General features: G+C 32.2%; 1 protein-coding gene across 2 annotated transcripts in view; it reads left to right on the top strand.

The window, feature by feature from the left end:
* LOC106680401 (nephrin) overlaps nt 1-18,393 on the top strand; it is a 233,905-nt gene that overhangs the window by 167,411 nt on the left and 48,101 nt on the right. For both annotated transcript variants that reach the window (XM_067050553.1, XM_014420097.3), the window contains exons 7-8: nt 7,008-7,138; nt 10,266-10,425. In XM_067050553.1, coding sequence (XP_066906654.1) covers nt 7,008-7,138; nt 10,266-10,425 — 291 coding nt within the window. The remainder of the gene's footprint in view (nt 1-7,007; nt 7,139-10,265; nt 10,426-18,393) is intronic.

The raw sequence follows: 18,393 nt of genomic DNA, 5'->3' as shown, positions 1-18,393 counted from the left end.
TAATATAATATAATATAACGGTTATATCAACCATGTAAGGCCCACTAGGCCGATTTGGTATAAAATAAAAAAAATAAAAAAATTTGTAGTCTCAGAAAAAGGCTTTATAAGAATAAGTGATATTTAAAGAATAGAACAAAAATAAACTGTGTTTGACAATCTAATAGGTAAATTTATGAAAAAATAAAATATATAAAATTAAAGTTGTGAAAAAATGTGGGAAAGAATACGTATGTATAACTAATTATTTATTTAAATAAATTACCAGGATTAAAGAAATAAAATATAAAGTTATATAAGCCAAAAGAAGTAATTAGTAAATATGAAAATAATAAGATGTGGTGAACATAACTTAATAACGTGAGTAAGGAAGAAAGAATAAGAAAAGAGTAGAGAAAGCATAAGGGGTGTAAAAAAAAAGATTTTTTTTTTCATTTTTACAATCCTTCTCTTTTCTTAATCTTTTTTTCTGTTTTCTTGTTTTTTGTTCTTCGCCCTGTTGAAGGCCGAAACGTTAGCACTTATAAATAAGTTTACTTATTTGTGTTCTTCACTGACCGCGCAACCATCTTCTCGAACTTTATATTTATCCACGGTCAATATTAATTCATCATCAATGTACTTCAATATTACGCTAAGTTAATTTTCATCATACCTAATATTGTTAGAAATATAGGCGGAAAAATCAATTAAAAGCGTAGTTCTTACCACTAATTGCTGTTGTGCTGTCATCCCGAACATTGTATCATTTGATGCAACGGGGCAAGTTGATAATCTTTTAGACCGAAGACGTATTGTACTCCCTAATCCCTAGCTTTGACGAATGATTATTTGATGACCTCGGATTCATCTTTAACCTGGAGCCAGTGTGAGTGAGGAGCGGATGGGATTACACTCTTCATTAATAACCCGCCGTGAGGATAGTCTTCTCGTCCAAATTAATTTAGGCCCCGTTTCCATTACCGCTCCTCAGGGATCAGCCACCAATTGTTCCCCGGCCTCCAATATCAGCCGAGGTAAGACTGTTTCATCTACATTTTCTCACTGAAAATCCTTTGATTTTTACGGTTACACAATATCGTTGAATATAACTAATAGCATTAATAATAATACCTATATTCGCATTATGCAGTGAATGCCTATTGACTTCACCAAATAGTTATTGTTGAAGAGCTCAACATTTCAGGGATACGAAATAAATAACAAGCGGTTATTTATCAATAAAACCAAAACAAATAATGATAATGAGGTGTAACTAGTTGACCGTAGATTAATATGAGGAGATGTTCGGGGGTGCAACCAACAAACAATACACAAATAAACGAAACTAAAAGAGAACAACCTTCATATTTAAAAAATAAAAATAAACAAACTTGGAAATATTCATAACAATAATTGAATCAGATAGTAGTAGGTTGATAGAAGATAGAAGATAAAATATAATATTTTAGAGGTCAGGATTATACAAACTAAAGAATAAAAAAAGTCAATGTTCGAGTGAATATTGAAATAAACATAATGAAAGGTGCGGAACAAAATTTAAATGAAATGATTAATGAATTTAAATAAATTCACATTTTTGAAGAATGTCGTCACTACACATCAACTCTGAACCAGTTAGGGTTACCAACAAATGTCCCAATGGCGTTGAGAAACGACGAATCTGTAATTGTAAAAGTCATTAAATTCATCCGTCAGACTAACTTAATAACCAGCCTTTAATTATTATAATTATCTATTTAACCTGCCTTGTTTTTAAAATTAGAACAGTCAGTTATCTGCTTTTCACCATCCTTTCCAATATCGTAACGATTATTAAACAAATTATAATTGCCACAAATTTAATTATAATTGGTGCGGATCAGTACACCATACCAAAGCTATGACTAAAACAACTAGGCCTTACCAAAGCCAACAACCAACGGGCGTTGATGACCAGGCTGTTAAACGCCCTTTCAAAACTAACCAACAAACAAAATTTAAATGATGAGTAATAGAATAAACATAATAAAAAATGTAATTGGTTTCTAAAAATAATGAAAAAAATTTAAAACAACATAATAAAATGAAAAACCAATATATATGATACAATGGGCAAGAAAGAAAACAGGATATTTGTTATAATAGATAAAAGTTATACCCGAGGAAGGTAGTCCGGGTGGTGGTCAATAAAGGTATCAATATAGTAAAAAAAAAAACTTATTTTCTTTATATAAATTCTTATAAACTAAATTTATTGTTAACCCACTATGCAGGGTTTCGTTAGGGCTGTCTGATTGAAGTACAAAGGACAACTGAAACAAACAACTCTGCAAGTGGGGTGAAACTTTGGTTAACAATAAATAGTTTTCTTTTACTATTTTATTACCTTTAGTGACCGCCACCTGGACTATCTTCCTCCAATCTACTTCATATGGTCAACTATCTTCTTCCAATATGAATAAACAAACATTGGTAGTTGTTCTTTGTATTTCCATCAGACAGCCCTGAGGAAGCCCTGCAAAGTGGGGCGAAACGTTAGTTAACATAAAATAGTTTTTTTATATATTTATTGACAGCCACCCGAACTATCATCCTCCAATCTACTTCATCCGGTCAACTATCTTCTTCCATATTAAATATTGTTTAATATTCTTCCAATATGAATAAAAGTTATATAGTAATATAGATTAGTAAAAAATAAATAAGCTAAACAAATACTAAAAAGTGAAAAAGGAAGGAAAAAGGTATAAGAGATATGCGAGTGTTGAGAAAAAAATATCTAAAAAAAAGACAGAGAGAACTTACGGCTCAAAAGAAGATTCCGTTAAAAGTGAGAGGGGAAAAATTCTTCCAATAGAGGTGGGCCTAGGAGCACAAAAAATACGTTGAACTGAGCGGAAATTGTTACTATAAAAGACCGTTTAGATAAAATTAATACAGTAGAAAAAAAATGAAATGCAATAAAAGGTATGTACAGAAAAATTAGAAAATAACTAGTGTGAAATAAACAACTATGAGAACGAAGTGTTAGAAAATTGTATAAACTATAGTTGGCTGATAGTGTAATGATCTGAAGGCAAAATATAAGTAGAAAAGGCAGGAGGTCAGTAATATAATATAATAAGGAGTTGTGGAGGAAAAAAAATTATGGGTGTTTTAATATATTAACAATTTGGGAATAGGCTAGGGTGTTTTGTAAAAGAGTTGTTTGTCATGGTTAGGGACAGTGGCTAGAATGGAAGATAAGGTATAAGATAAGCAATGTTCGGATAATTCAGATGTAATTAAGTTACGGAAATATTTTAGCTGACCGCACCCAGACCATCTTCTCCTCACAAATGATAATAATTGGCTAAATATAAATTTAACAAATATTACAATAAATGAAACAAGATATTAATGTAGCCCTGTAAAATGTTTATATAGTTTCATTTAGGTTTCAAAAATACTTAAGATTTTGAAGCAGAGGTTAAAAACAATAATATATTACGAATAAGAAAGAAGACGATAAAGTATTGCCTCACGACTCAACTCTTTCTTTCTCTTATCTCTTGAAATTTACATTTAATTATAAATAAGCGATAATTTCACTAATTGAAAATATGAAAATTATTAAAAACTTGATTTTCATAAATCTACTTAACCTCTCGGTAACGATATAATTTCGACCAGCTGGTTTACAGTATGTATGGAGTATTTCGCAGAACACTTCCACGTATAATTGTTCCTCAAGAAACTCATTTTTGCTTCACAATATTACCCGAGCTGAGCATTAGGAACCTATTAGTGAACATAGAAGGGTCATGAAAATGAAGGTGGTTTAGGGAGCTCTGAGAACAAAGTGAACGCTCAAACAACATTTTTCTAAGCCTCCTAGGACCCGAAGAGCCCAGCTAAATTACACTTTGTCCCATCCTCTACATTCTACAGACAAAGGATTTGCGAGGCTCTTTGCCAACGGTTGGCCATGTCTCTAGATGCTAACAAACAGGAATAGATGACCGTTTACTAGTTTTGTTAAAGTTGTTATTAATTCGATTTTCTGTTTAAATATAGAAAATTGGAGTGAAACTAAAATACACAAACAAAAATATTAATTATTGTAAGGGTAAAATCTCCTCAAAATAGATTGTACTGATGTCAGCGAACTCCAGAATTTGTAAACGACAATAGATCATTGAAGAGTGGTGCAAACTTTTCGCTAGCCCAAGATTGCCTTAACATATCTTTCTTCAAATTTACTTGTAATACTTTCAATCTCTTCATAAAAATTAGTATCAGCAGTGGGTTGACGAATAACAAGAACTCTTCTCGATATCGTAATACTCGTAGTTGCATCGTTTTGGTCCAATGGTGTACTGCAATTTGTGAATATGGTTTTGAATTAGGTTTGCATATATTAGATATCTATGTCGGGCAAAATGTAGTTTCAGTTACAATTAAGATAACTTGAAATTGCTTAAATTAAATTCAAATTATAAATAATTGTAATTTTAATAGCCACCACTTAAAATGGTGTAATTTTAATTGTGATAAGCGATTATAACCTTATGTGCAATCCCCACTTCTGAACATTCTGACATTTTCTAATAGTTCAATTATAATTGGTTAATGCAATTATGTAATGTCAAACCGACAAACCATCTGTTATATAATTTATTGAAGAAAACAAGTCTATTATTTATTAAATTACAACTCATAATCTACATACCAGTTAAATTACAGTTTATTGTATTTGCAATTACAAATTTTCTTAAAGTAATTTTAATTTAAAACCTCAATTGCAATTACAATAATTGAATAGAGTGATTGCAGTTACTTTAATCTATTGCAAGAATTTTAAGTGAGCACCAAAATTACTTTTTATTTAATTACTCTTTAGTAATTTTTCTCTAGAACACATCGCTTTTTATGTTTTGGACCGTTAATTAATTGTAATTATAGTCCAGATTTATGTATATTTTTTATAAAGTGAATTGGGCATCACTTTTTATTGGTGTTAATAGGATATATAAAAAACAATTTTATCTGATATATTTAACAATCAGTAGTGAAAAAAAAGCATCGTAAAAAATTAAATCGTTTAAAAGTTAAATTAATAAAAAAAAATAATTCTTACATTAGTTTATTTTTTATGTTTGTGGTTTAGTGAGGTTCAATAAATATTTTATCTAATCATTTTGATTGATGATTAAATTTAAGTTTATTCTTCATATTCAAACCTTTGTTTCTTGTAAAAACAGTGAATCCACCTGTTAGGTAAGGATTCAAATTATTGTTTGTTGGTCAAATATCGATCCTTAAGACATTTAGGAGATTTAGACATACAAGGAAATAATAGAACCAGCCATGCTTGGATAAAAAAACTTTGACTTTATTTGGAGTTATACGTATTCCAAACCATAGGCTATGGCTATGTACTTTACTGAAGTTGTTGTAGAGACTTTCCTAAAGCTATTAGAGTTGTTACAAATTAACTCCAGTCTACATTACCGTAGACCATCTATGGAATACCTCAAACACAAAATAAAAACTTCCTGTCACTATTGCCACAATTAAAGGAAATCAGTTTGTTGATGTTGATATGTTGAACTCTAAAGGAACAATTCAATATCTCTTAGTAATAAGTTGTTTTTAAACTATTGGTGTGAGAGGTTCTATCTCTGGTCTCGATGATCTTTCTGTCTTATGATGTCTGAATTAATTTGATTAGTTATTTACTACTGCTTGAGAGAGTTAAGGTTTTGTTTTCGGAACCTTCCAATAAAAATCACAACTTTCTTTTATAATTTAAATATACTTTAGACCAACGTTTCTAATATTTTTGTAGTATAAATCCAGTTGTGATTTCTGAAAGGTGAATATTGAATATAATTCAACGGGAAAAAAAAATTAATTGTACCTCCACCATGTATAGGACAAACAAAGACGATATGAAGATAATGGCGTAGAGTTGGCTGGAAAGATCCAACCAGATTTGTGTAGCTGCAGTCATTGCAGCCATTACCAGCCAGATCCAAAAGCATTAGGACCGCTCCTAATCGTCCCGACACATTGCTGCATGCGGGGGTTCGTAATTACTTGTTGGCAGCCCAGCTTTAGACATTTTCCATTCAGCTATCCACGGAGTATATGGACTCTTTTATATCCGAAAGACATTTGGAGCGTGTATTCGTCTTAAAATCTAAAAAAAAAATTAACTGGTTCATGCATATATAAAATTTTATATATCTAAAAATATAAACATCTACAAAGTGCTTATGTATAAATTTGATATTATTAAAAAAAAAAAAAAAAAAGTTTTCAGTTCTGTACAGAGGTGAGGAAGTGAAACGAGATTCGAATCAAAGAGTCACGAACACAAATTGAAGTTGTTTCATTCTCTATTAAGGGATGTCTAAGAAGTGAGAGAAGGTGAAATTTTATTTTATTTATATTTTAAGGAGTACTACGGGGCACTGTTTTTTTTCTTTTACCTAAACTGTCTGATTTTTATTTTAATTCATTTATGAAAAAAATAAAATAATAATATTTAGCTTTGTTACTGTATTACAACATTAAGAACAAATACGGTGAACCAATAATAAATTGAGCTCCGTGGTCTTTAAGAAAAACTTTCTTTTTTTTTATCCAAATCTTCTGCTAAGGAACTATACGACCCAGGAATTGGAATGCAAAGATTCATTCCTCGTGGCTGCCACAAAATAAACAATAATATTGACTGATGCAGGTAGGAACCGAACCTAAAACCATCTAGAATCCTCGACACAACGTCTTCTGCTAAAAAATATATTTAAAAGAAAATGAAGTATATAAGCGACTCTGAAATTAAGTTGAAGGATAAAATAATCAGTTGAATTTGTTTTAATATATAGATACACATTATTTACTAAAAAAAACTATAGCCTTTTATATAACATTTAAAGCCTTGATTCTATAATATTTCTATTATATATTTAACGATTTTTGTCAAAGCTTAATTGAAATTCAGAAATTCCAATTGCCTAATTGATTCTGCCTTTCAGATATGCCAGTGGTAACTCTAAAGATGGGATCAAGCTTAAACCCGGATGATATAAAGGAAGGAGACGACGTCTACTTCGAATGCAACATTCGTGCCAACCCCAAAACCTACAAATTAGCATGGTTCCACAATGTAAGTACCCTTACTCAGTTTTGCTAAAGCTACTCATCGCAATTTAGAGATTGAAATTTTCATCAGTTATTAACAATAATTGTATTGTATTGACGTTCGAATGATGTCAGGTATTATTATTATTATTTTTTTTAATCACGGTAAATTGAACGGAAAAGTACATGGAAATTTAAGGAATCTTAGAGATTAAAAAATATATAATTAAATTCTTATTCTGACAAACCTGTATTTATAATTCTGTGTAATTTTTTCTCTAAAAATAATTTTATTTTTTAACCCAGTTGCCTGAAGTATTAGTTTTTTTACCTTATATCTTACTAAATTATTTACATTGTAGGGTCACTTGAGTACAGAACAAAAATATATGCTGTAGTCGACATTCCCTTTATAACATGGGAGCTGCGACACCTGATATTCGAAATAGGTTTACTGTGATATTAAATTGAGCGAATAAAGATACATCTAGCGGGGTTTTTTTCAAAATCATAAACGCAAATGACTTGAAAGAAGTCCACTAGTGATGGAGATTTTGGTGAACTAGAATCACATTAAGTAAATAAGACCTGGTCTAAAACAAATTTTTGTTTATTTGGATTGAGGTCCTGGTGTATGAAAATCTAGGAATGAAGGTAAGAATATATATAGCTAATAAGCTATTCTAGCCAGAATGAGGAATTCTAAATTTATTAGCTAGGTAATAGTTCGGGCCAAATGTAAACAGGCGCAAAACAAGGGCGAACTCCTAATTATGGGGGTGGTGGAAGGAGCATTGCCCTTAAATTGAGAATTGTTACAATGAATAAAAATATACAACGAAAAACTATAAACGTAATAAGAGGTCGTATTTACTATTTTGTTCGTAACATACCATATTCTGAAACAGCTCTCTCGTAAAGCTACCCTATTCCTTGCCTATATCCGTGTTACCCTCCGATACACCTATTTTCCCGACCCTTGGAAAATGTATATAATAAAAATGTTTCCCAAACCCTCCAAGCCACTTCAATATCCATCATCCAACCGTCATATCCCCCTTCTGGCCATTAAGGGAAAAATCTTAGAAAAACTCCTATTCAATCATGTTATTCCTGATCACCAGTTTGAATTTAGCACATCCCATTCTACTATATAACAGTGTCATCGTGTGGTGGATGTGATATCTTCCACATTAAAGCGTGGGATGTACTGCACGGGAGTCTTTATCGACGTTGAGCAAGCTTTTGACCGAGTCTGGCACCTTGAGCTGCTCTGTTAACTCCGCCAATTCCTTCCTCCTACATAGCTCCTATTAATCCGTTCCTATCTCTCTGATAGAACCTTTAAGTAGAAAAACAGTTGTTCCAAAAACAGTTCTGTACCCCTGTTCCTCCATGGTACCACCCGGTTCGTATTAATATTATTTTATAATCACACCGTCTTAACGGACACCTAAAAATAAGGGAGAAAATTATTTTTTAGGTCTGTGTTATATAAGTTTCACAGTATATGTAGTTATTATTATTTTATTGAAAATGAACTGACATAATCGAATGATGAAATTGCGCTTTACTTGATTGAATAATTATCAACATGATATCATAATAGTGATAAAGCTGTATAACGTATTTTTTTCTGGAAGGAAAATGCAAATTTTGTATTTAAAGAGAGCTATAAAAGAAAGTTAAATCTTTTCTTAATGGCACAACACTTTTCCAAGATCGCTTCATAAGGAGAGCATTTTCCAAGTTTAAGGGGAAAAGTGAAGCGATTAAGGAAAATACTGCATATTAAGTGAGCAACTGAGCGGAAATACTCCGAGTACCTCAAGGCATAAAGGAGTTAATGAACCAATATATTTTTTTAATAAACAGTAACTCCAAAAGCCGAGGTAATTGCTACTCCATCTAAATCTGATTTTGACATCTTAATTTTTAAAATTAATTCGAATTAATGGATTGCTCATTTTATTTTGGAGTGATAAACATATGGACGGAATGAGTGAGTATTATTTCGGTATCTAATAGTATGAAATACTTTACATTTGATGCAAAATATGCTTGCAAAAATAAAAAATAGAAACATAATCAAATCAAAAATATTTTATTGATAGCTATAAAAATTGCAATGTTTATTAACTAAATGTTTCATTGATCAAAATGAACTCTTGCAATATGTATTTGGTTTGTGATATTATAGCATTTTTTTCCTAATGTTAGATATCTGAAACATAAAAAAATACCTTACAATATTAATCTTCTGTCATATTTACATTAAATCAACATGATATATCTATAAATGTATATTATTTTTATACGTTCAGTATTAAAAACTGTTTTTATATTCTTGCTTACTAAGTGATTCTTCAGGGGCCTTTCCGTCCGTTGTTGTCATTAATTTTTTTTTCTACAATTTCTGCTTAAAATATGTAATTCGTTTTCATTAATTAATTTTCATGTTTAGAAAAAAAGATTGAAATTTCCTTCTTTAAATTTTTTTATCGTACATTTCAGTATTTATTTACTTATTATAAACAACATTATTGTGGTTGTTAGTTTTAATAGAAAATTTATTTTTAATCATTAAATATCAATCAAAAACAGGTTAATCTGTGCCGCTAGAACCCATATAGAGTCAGTAATTTATAAGCAAGTACTGTTACTAGACCAACGGTTGTGGAAGGAGTTAATTTAATCAAAATCAAGCTTGACTGACAGTTTTTATCTAATTAATAAGGAAAATTTTTGGTAATTTTTTTTTTCTGGCTTTCATATCCATAGATATAAATTAATAGTCTACCAAAGATTAATTTAAAAAAAACATACCACTGTTATTATTAAATTATATAAAGTAAGAGGTTCATTTTTTATTTGTCACTATAGTCTTTATTGATTTTAGAATGATTTTTATATTCCTTTTAAATATATTCGTATTTTCAATTAAAATAATAGTATCAATTTTAATAGAAGTCGATTAATTTTAATTTTGGTACAACCCTACATTTTAAATTTTAATATTTCAAACTTAACAACACTTTTCCCTGATAACCAATGAATAGATTGTACACATATTTAAAAAAAAAAAATTTTTTTTAATATTTGGAGAAATTGATTAATTTTTTTATTTATTTTCATCACTTTTTCTTCTTCAGGGTGAGGAGATACACCACAATATAAGCGGTGGCGTGATACGCAGCGACCACAGCCTTGTTCTGCAGGGTGTGACGCGAGCTACAGCGGGAGAGTACACTTGCCTCGCCGCTAACAGCGAAGGCAAAGGAAGCAGCAATCCGGTTCTACTCAGGGTCATGTGTAAGTAATCTCATCAATATTTAATGCTCATGTATCACACCATTAAAGTAAATCCTTCTTCAGTTAAGTCTTAAATATAACTAACATACCGCTCCTGCAAGAATCCGGCTTAGGCCCAATATTATTTATTATATTCATAAATAAATTCGCAAATCATTTTTTTTTCTCAAGCCGAAGTCAAAAATGTTATTATGGATATCTTTGCCCCACTGCATTAACAAAATCACTGAAGGAAAAACAAAAAAAAAAATCGAATACCTTAAAAAATTGGAATTGCTTCTAAACATTTAAAAAAAGCCGTAATTTTCACAAAACGATGACCAATACTTCCTTCGGACTTAAGTGTTAAATGATACTGCTATCCTTATTGCCAAATCCGTAAAATGCATATCCGAAATACCAATGTTATGGACATAGATGATATATGATATAGAATGATAGGGGTTAAGCTCAAAACGTTTCATTATAATAAACTGAAAAAGGTTGAATTTCTTTCCTTAAAGTTAGACAATTACTTTCATACGGACTCAGTACTGTTTTTTATACAACGGTTGTGTAATAAGGTGATTTTCTTTTCTTTCTTTTTTTTTTATGTCCCCCTTTCTGGTCATTTCTGGCATACGAGGAGTTAACTACATGGTACCACCCTATTCTAACACCATGGTAGGGGATCAATTTTTCATTTCGTGGGATCTCCTCAGAAATGAAAGTCGACCCCTCTCAGGCCGAATTGGAACCAGCACCGGTGCAGTTTCCAGATTTCAAAGACCTCTCTCTGGTCTGAACTCCCTGAGTTACAGGTAATCGCGCCCAACCGCCAGATTTTCCCCTAATTAAGAATAACCACTTTGTGGAGGCTGGGCGTGCCCTAAGAGGGCTCCCGAACCCAGTGGACTTACTCATGGCTACAGTAAAAGAATAAATAATTATCTTTCGCCAGATTCTAACCAGGATCCATGGAGTTAGTATCACAGAGCCTTGCCTACTGAGCTATCCCGCTCCCAACATAGTTAGTATGATTGTAATAATATATTTCATCTTCTAACACGAAAAAAATATGTATTATATGATATGATTAAACATTTTATTTTTGATGACAAATATATTAATTTGGTCAGGTTATTAGTGTTTTTTTTATTTTCAGTTTAATTATTGATATTGATTCCGAGAGTTTGGCTCTGTACTCTAGCTTTGATGTCTAGAAGTTTCGGATATATATATTCCCTTACATTTATAAAGAGCCCGGCAACATCTACTCATAGTCAAACTATGTATCCCTAGAGATAGGTAGGTGTAGCTTTAAATGGACGAGGGAGTCGGGATTGCCTGAGAATTATCTCTGCTTGAGTAAGCCTGCACGTGTTGTTCAACTTTAACCATGCTTGAGAATAAACTTTAAGCGAGCCCTGTTTTCAATATGATAACTCCTCCAGTGATATCTTGTAGCCTTTCCTATCCACCTCGCAAGTTTCGTCAGAAACTTGAATACGTTTCATAGCCCAATAAGTTTAGAACAAACGTCCCAACCCGCTCCAAGACGACAACTCCATCCTAACTTCCAAATTGCCTCTAACGAAAATTTAATCCATACTTTATCATTATTATATAGTTTTGTAATTTTTTTTTTTTCAATTAGTTTTTATTTCTTAAATTGTAATTGGGATCTCAAGAGACAGTGTTTTTATTACATAAAGAGGCTTTTCAATTACCCAGCTTTCCAAATAGGCAGGTTTAAAATGAAAGGTTGTCTTTTGGAGGAAGATAATCCGAGTGGCGGTCAATAAAGGTGTCAAAATAGTAAAAAAAAACTAAAATAATTATGTTTTTAAACAAACACGTCATAACCAATCCAAATCTCATTAACTGTGACTTATGTGACTGGCCTCTAAGCCACCAAGTCCCAATTACAAACGTAAGCATCGAACAAATTTCAGAAATCTAATGTCAGTAGCCACGACAATTATATCTGGTTGATTCGATCGAGCCGGGTCTTAAAATTATGTCTTATAGACTGTAGAGATATAAGTTTTTTTTTGTATTTAAATAATTTAACATTTTCTGAAACACATTATTTGCACTAAGACAACAAATATATTAATGTATGAGAGTATCCTTGGACTATGTTTCCTTGTTCATAAATATTTCATCAATTCTTTTGAAATAACGAATATTGTGATTGAAATAAAATTAATTTATTTAAGATATTTTTCCATCGGGGTGAGAAGAGAGCCGTTTCTCTTTCACTATAGACCATATTAGAGTCTAAGCTATATTAATTACTAAGAGATATAAAACAGATGACATTATCAAATAATATCAGAATAGACGATTTGTTTATTTAAAACCACGAAGATGCATGGTATTTGTCTCCGTTAATCATTCCATTACGTACGTGAGCTCCTGAATATGACAAGCTCAATAAGGTAATGATGAATCTATCTGTCAATCCTATCCATTATGGAACACTCTATTATCCATACTCCAATAATCTTAACTATTTCTGTTTATGAGATTCTTTGTCGTGTTAATCCGTGATCCAGGAATGATAACTTTGTCGATTGATTTTACAAACTTGCCAAATCTAGATCCAATTGGGCTCAAAGGATATTAATGAGAAAAATAGAAGTTTTTATTTAAATTATGCAATAGATTCATCTTTTATCTGGCTAAATAGTCTACCTTATATTTTCTCAAATCTTTTAGCGGAGATAAGAGGACGGGTTAATTTGTCAGCTCAGCATTGTAACAATGGTCTATTACATACTAAAGACGACTTAATGTTCTATTCAACTTAATTCAATGTTTGATGATTATTGCTAGTGTTTTTTATAACCAACTAACATTAAACCTGCTGTAAAGTCCATTAAGATTACTAAAGATGTAAAACTAGGCAAGTGGCTTCCACTTTTCACCTATTATTAACAAACCTTTTAACCTAAGTTCATGAAATAGCTTTTGAAACTAATTTATATATATTTTTCCTAAATCATGTATGGAATTATAAAAACATCACATTAGTAGCAATTGCTAGTAAACACTTATACACACAGTAGTGTATATAATCCAGTTCAAGATACGATGATTTTGTGGATTAATTTTACAAGCTCGCCAAATGTTGTGCAAATTGGAAGGCTTGAGCCAGTTGTCAGACCCATTTGGACTTTAGAGCTCCATTATATTCCATCCTTACAATCCAAAATCCTTAAAGTTTCGTTATTATTACGTCACAAATAATCTTATTCATAAAGACCTCAATATCTCATTTGTTGGAGATTTGGCCGGAAATAGCTATAATAATAATGTGAACCTCTAGTGTCCATGAAGGGTCGTGGGTTCAGTACTTTGTAAGGAACCACTGTGTTTAGAACAACGGCTACGCAAGGAAGTAATTTTTTCAAGATCACGCTCAGCCGCCAGTCTTTTCCAAAAATTAAGGGATTCCACTTAATGAAGATGGGCGGACACCAGGAGTGCTCCAGAACCCAAGGAGTTCACTTGCCGCGGCCGGAATCCGGATCCTTGGAGTTAGTAGATAGTGCCCTTACTGCTATGCCACCGCGCTCCCCAAAATGCATTGCCACACAAACCCACTAGTTTCCTATGCTATCTTCGCAAACTATTCATGAAAAGCCAACGAGGTGTCTGAAAAGAAGATGGTCGCGAAACCTTCTAACATAAACAGTGATCAAATGCTTCCATTGAGTGTTTCCTTACAAGATATTATGTTTTCTGATTATCGGTTCTAGTTCATGAACACATTTACTTATTGTATTTTATTATACTGTTGTAAATTTATTAAAAAGACTGTTATAAAGGAGGAGTATTTTGGCAGGTTCTCATCACACTTGCACTAAAATATGCTTTAAAAAAAAACATCTCAATATCTTAAAAAATGTGGATTAGTTTGAAATATTGATAAAACAGAAGCCATTAATTTCATGAAACCACGGCCTGTACTTCAGTAGAAAATAGATTTAAATAACACCCCTATCCCTTTTGCCAAAAAGTTAAATACTTAGGAGTCACTTTAGATGGTTGACTATTATTTAACCACAACATCAATTCGAAATTAGAAAACGAAAGGAAAATCCTATGTAAAATGTATCAATACTTTAATAAAAAATCAATATTATCCAGTAGAAATAAATTGATACTATATAATGCGGTACTAAGACTCACATTAACTTATACCTGCCCCATATGGAGCTGTACTAATTCAGCTAAAATAAAATAAAATACAAGTATTCCAAAAAAAAAAATGCCTCAAGATTGTTAATAACTATCCATATCACACTAGAACATATAAAATACACTCTGAATTAAATATAGACACCGTACAGGATTACATGTATAAACTAGCAAATAATTTATTCCAAAATGCCTAAACTAAAATTACATTAAAACAACAACCCTTAGAGCTTATAAACAAAACAGAACCAGACATATATTAATGTAAATATAAATCAATGATTTGTATTTTATTCTATTCGATTGCAAATATTTTATTTTAATTTAATAATGTTTTGGTTTTTATTTTATTTATTTTTCCCCTTTGGTTTGTTTTACCAAAATGTATAATAGAGTAATTATGTAAAATGTATTTAGTATTAATACAATTGTATTGTGTAAGGGGGTTTCCTAAAACGATTTGGTAAATATTATACATTATATATTTATGGAATAAGAAACATACATAAAAAAAAATAACACTTTCAAACGTGTTATTTTAATCAACATATACGCTCAAGGGAAGCATTGATATGCCAGATAATTTTTAATTAATGACAGGAATACAAGTTGGCTAAGATTTGTCAATTATAGACCATAGGCTTCGTTACAGTTAAGCCGAGTGGGGATATTGTAAAAACACTTAAGCCGGACCTGGAGGGCCAAAGAGCAGAGGTGGAAGGTCTGAATTTAGGGAGGCCCTCCCTGGAAAATATTGGTAGTGGGGGAAAAAGCTGGGTGGTTAAGGGCTAATTAGCCGTAACAAGGCTGACTTATTGCAGGTCCTTGTCCGGGGTGGACATTTAGTGCCGCACCTGTCGCCCAAATAAAACTCACTTATCTCGATTGGGCCATAAATTCTCTTCATTGTCTCCCGGCTACAGATTGTTCTTTCTTACACCCATTTGGTATGGCCTGGATTTCCGAGTTGGGGTCCGTTTACATTGCACCTATGCCCAATGATCTAATCAATTATAGTCTCGTGTTTTTATTTATCCTTAAATTAAATAGGTTTCATAAATCCTTAAAAAAATCGATAATATATTTCAATAATTTTTAATTAATAAATCTACTGTATGGTTAATTTATCTCATAATAGTTTACAGCATTGTGCTTTATAAATGCATTTTTTTCTGGGGAAAAATCAACTCATAACGTTTTTCAAATTATCTGGGTATTTTTTTAATTTTTTTTTTAACCCCAACCTAGCTATTTTCGAACAAGGGCGGTTTGCCTATAGGTAACCAATCAATTATGTAACACTCACCATAGTGGGGAGGCCGAGTTTTCATTCCAAGGGACCACCACTATATAAGAATCACCCCGCCCAGCCGGAACTGGGGCACAACAGACTCGAGGTTGCTAAGACACGTACACAGGCTGAAGCCTCAATACACTCGGGCAAAAGCTTCCCCATCAAGGCTACTAAAACATATGAAAATATGATCTGAGTGTTTATAAAGTAGTAAGAGGTTTCAACCCCCTCCCCCCTTTCTATTTCCTCTCTCTTCCCCTCTTCACTCTCTCTTAACACAATTTCACATCATTTACCCTTTCATTTATAATTGTTTAATGATCCAAAATTTGTATGTATTTTCAATTGATATAACTTAGAATGATCACAGGCCAGGCACTTTACGGTATTTGAAATGCTTAATCGTAAAGTTTCTATTAATATGACAGGTACCCACAATACGCAGACCTCACTGATTAACTAACCTTGATACTTGCAAGATTTTTTTATTTTATTTCAAAGTTTAATTTATTTTTTAGTTTTTTTATGTCTACATAAAATTCTAGCGAAAATGAGTCCAAGCGCGACCAGAAGACAATATTATATTATATAATTCAAAAATAAAGATTATAATGTTAATTTCCACCAAGTAATATTTTCATTCTCGGATATGAAGCGATTTGAATTCTTTTTCGTTATATTTAATCGTAGAACTAAAAAGCTTAATTTTTTAAAAACTAAAACTTGAAAAAAAATTGTGGCAGTAGTGTGAGACGGTCTAAGTAGGTGATACGTTTTAGCAGGTATCAATGGAGGAGTTAAGTCTCTAAGGATCTAAATAATTAAAAATATTTGTTCTAATTATTGACGATTTTCTCCACTGATACATGGACAGAAACTTTATTCTTCAACAAAATATTTACTGGTACTATTAGCATTCTTTATGAAGCTGGGCCAGAAAAATAATTTGACTACGAAATCATAGTAGCTAATGGTCCCTAAAATGATAAAACAAAGAACCGACTAGTAAACATCCGATGGGTATACCAAAGCGTAGGTGCTAGATCTGTTAGGTTTGGGTTTGGACGGGCATAATGAGGGTATGTTTGTAGGCAGCGATTGGTGGTATCGGGCTCGAACCTTCGGTTTTACTAAACATTTTATTACATTATACGATATTTCAAACCTTAAATTAAAAATTATAACGATGGTTCCATAGGTGCCACCTTCCCATGTCCAGAATCGTTGTGCTCTTCCTGCTCAGAATTTATCCTTTTTTCATTCCCTGGCAGTCATTCTAAAACCTCCGATGGTTCATTTGGATATTCTCAACTTGGAGGTATGAAGATGAGCGGAGGAAATGTGTTTGATGTGACGAGAGAGGAAGGGGGTGTTAATTGGGACCCAACAGGGCGGTTAGATCATTAAAGCGGGATGGAGTATTGAGGGAGGAAGACGTCGGTCTTGAATGGGACTCGTTAGGACCGTCAGGGAACTAAACTGCCGCTAAAACGTGACGAGACAGGAACGGGCATCCCCGCTTCAGTTTTTAACACTTTCTGGCAGACTCAGCAGCCTGTTGGCCCCTTTTAGCCCTAATCCACTGCCCGTCACCATCCACCACATATAATCAACCCGGGTCCCCTACATCCGTATTACAGCCATAATCGCTCCTATGGCTCCGTAACATTTGATTTTTAAAAAACATTATTGAAACTTTCATAATCAAATTAGTACCTTCCATGATAAAAAATAAAAAATAAATTTATATATTTAATCATTTATTTCCTCAACAGGACAAATAATATCTGAGCGACCTTAAATTATTAATTCATTGAAATATACAACTGTATTGACAAAAAAACACATATGGTGTGCATTACAATACAATGACATGATAGAGACTTGTGGAGAATCTACTCATTCGTAGAACTCCAATAACATTCCTAAATAGAAGCTTATATAAGCCTATATAGAAGGTCTAGATGGTTAGGGAGTTTTTCATCTAAGGATTGATATCTGGCACAGGCCAAATCTGCAACTATGGCTTATTCAGGTCATTATGGATCATTTTATTCCTTACAAATTCTCAGTAGTTTTCAGAATTTTGCGAAGGTTTTTGGCCTTAAATATTTTTCATTATCCATCCATGTGTGTAAATTATATAATTACAGTAGAACCTCTTTTAAATCATATTTTGGTCGGGGTTGAACCATATTAAATGTGGTACGATTGTTAATTAAAAAAATATTCATGTTACTCGCATTTATGATTTAAAAAGAAATGGTTTGCCACCAGAGACTATTACACACATACCATCTTGCCAGTGCATCCTAAGAACAACCCATTTCCCAATCCTTTGGAAACATTCCATTATAATTCTCTTTCCAAAACCAGGAAAACCACCTAATAATCCTGCTTCCTATAGACCAATCAGCCTACTTCCAATCCTTTCAAAACTTTTTGAAAAACTCCTCCTTAAACGTATCCTACCCATCGTTGAATCA

Source organism: Halyomorpha halys, unplaced genomic scaffold (genome assembly GCF_000696795.3).
Source record: "Halyomorpha halys isolate HHAL.00 unplaced genomic scaffold, Hhal_1.1 Scaffold260.1, whole genome shotgun sequence".
Classification (NCBI taxonomy): Eukaryota; Metazoa; Arthropoda; class Insecta; order Hemiptera; family Pentatomidae; genus Halyomorpha; species Halyomorpha halys.
This window is presented reverse-complemented; position numbering and strand designations above follow the sequence as displayed.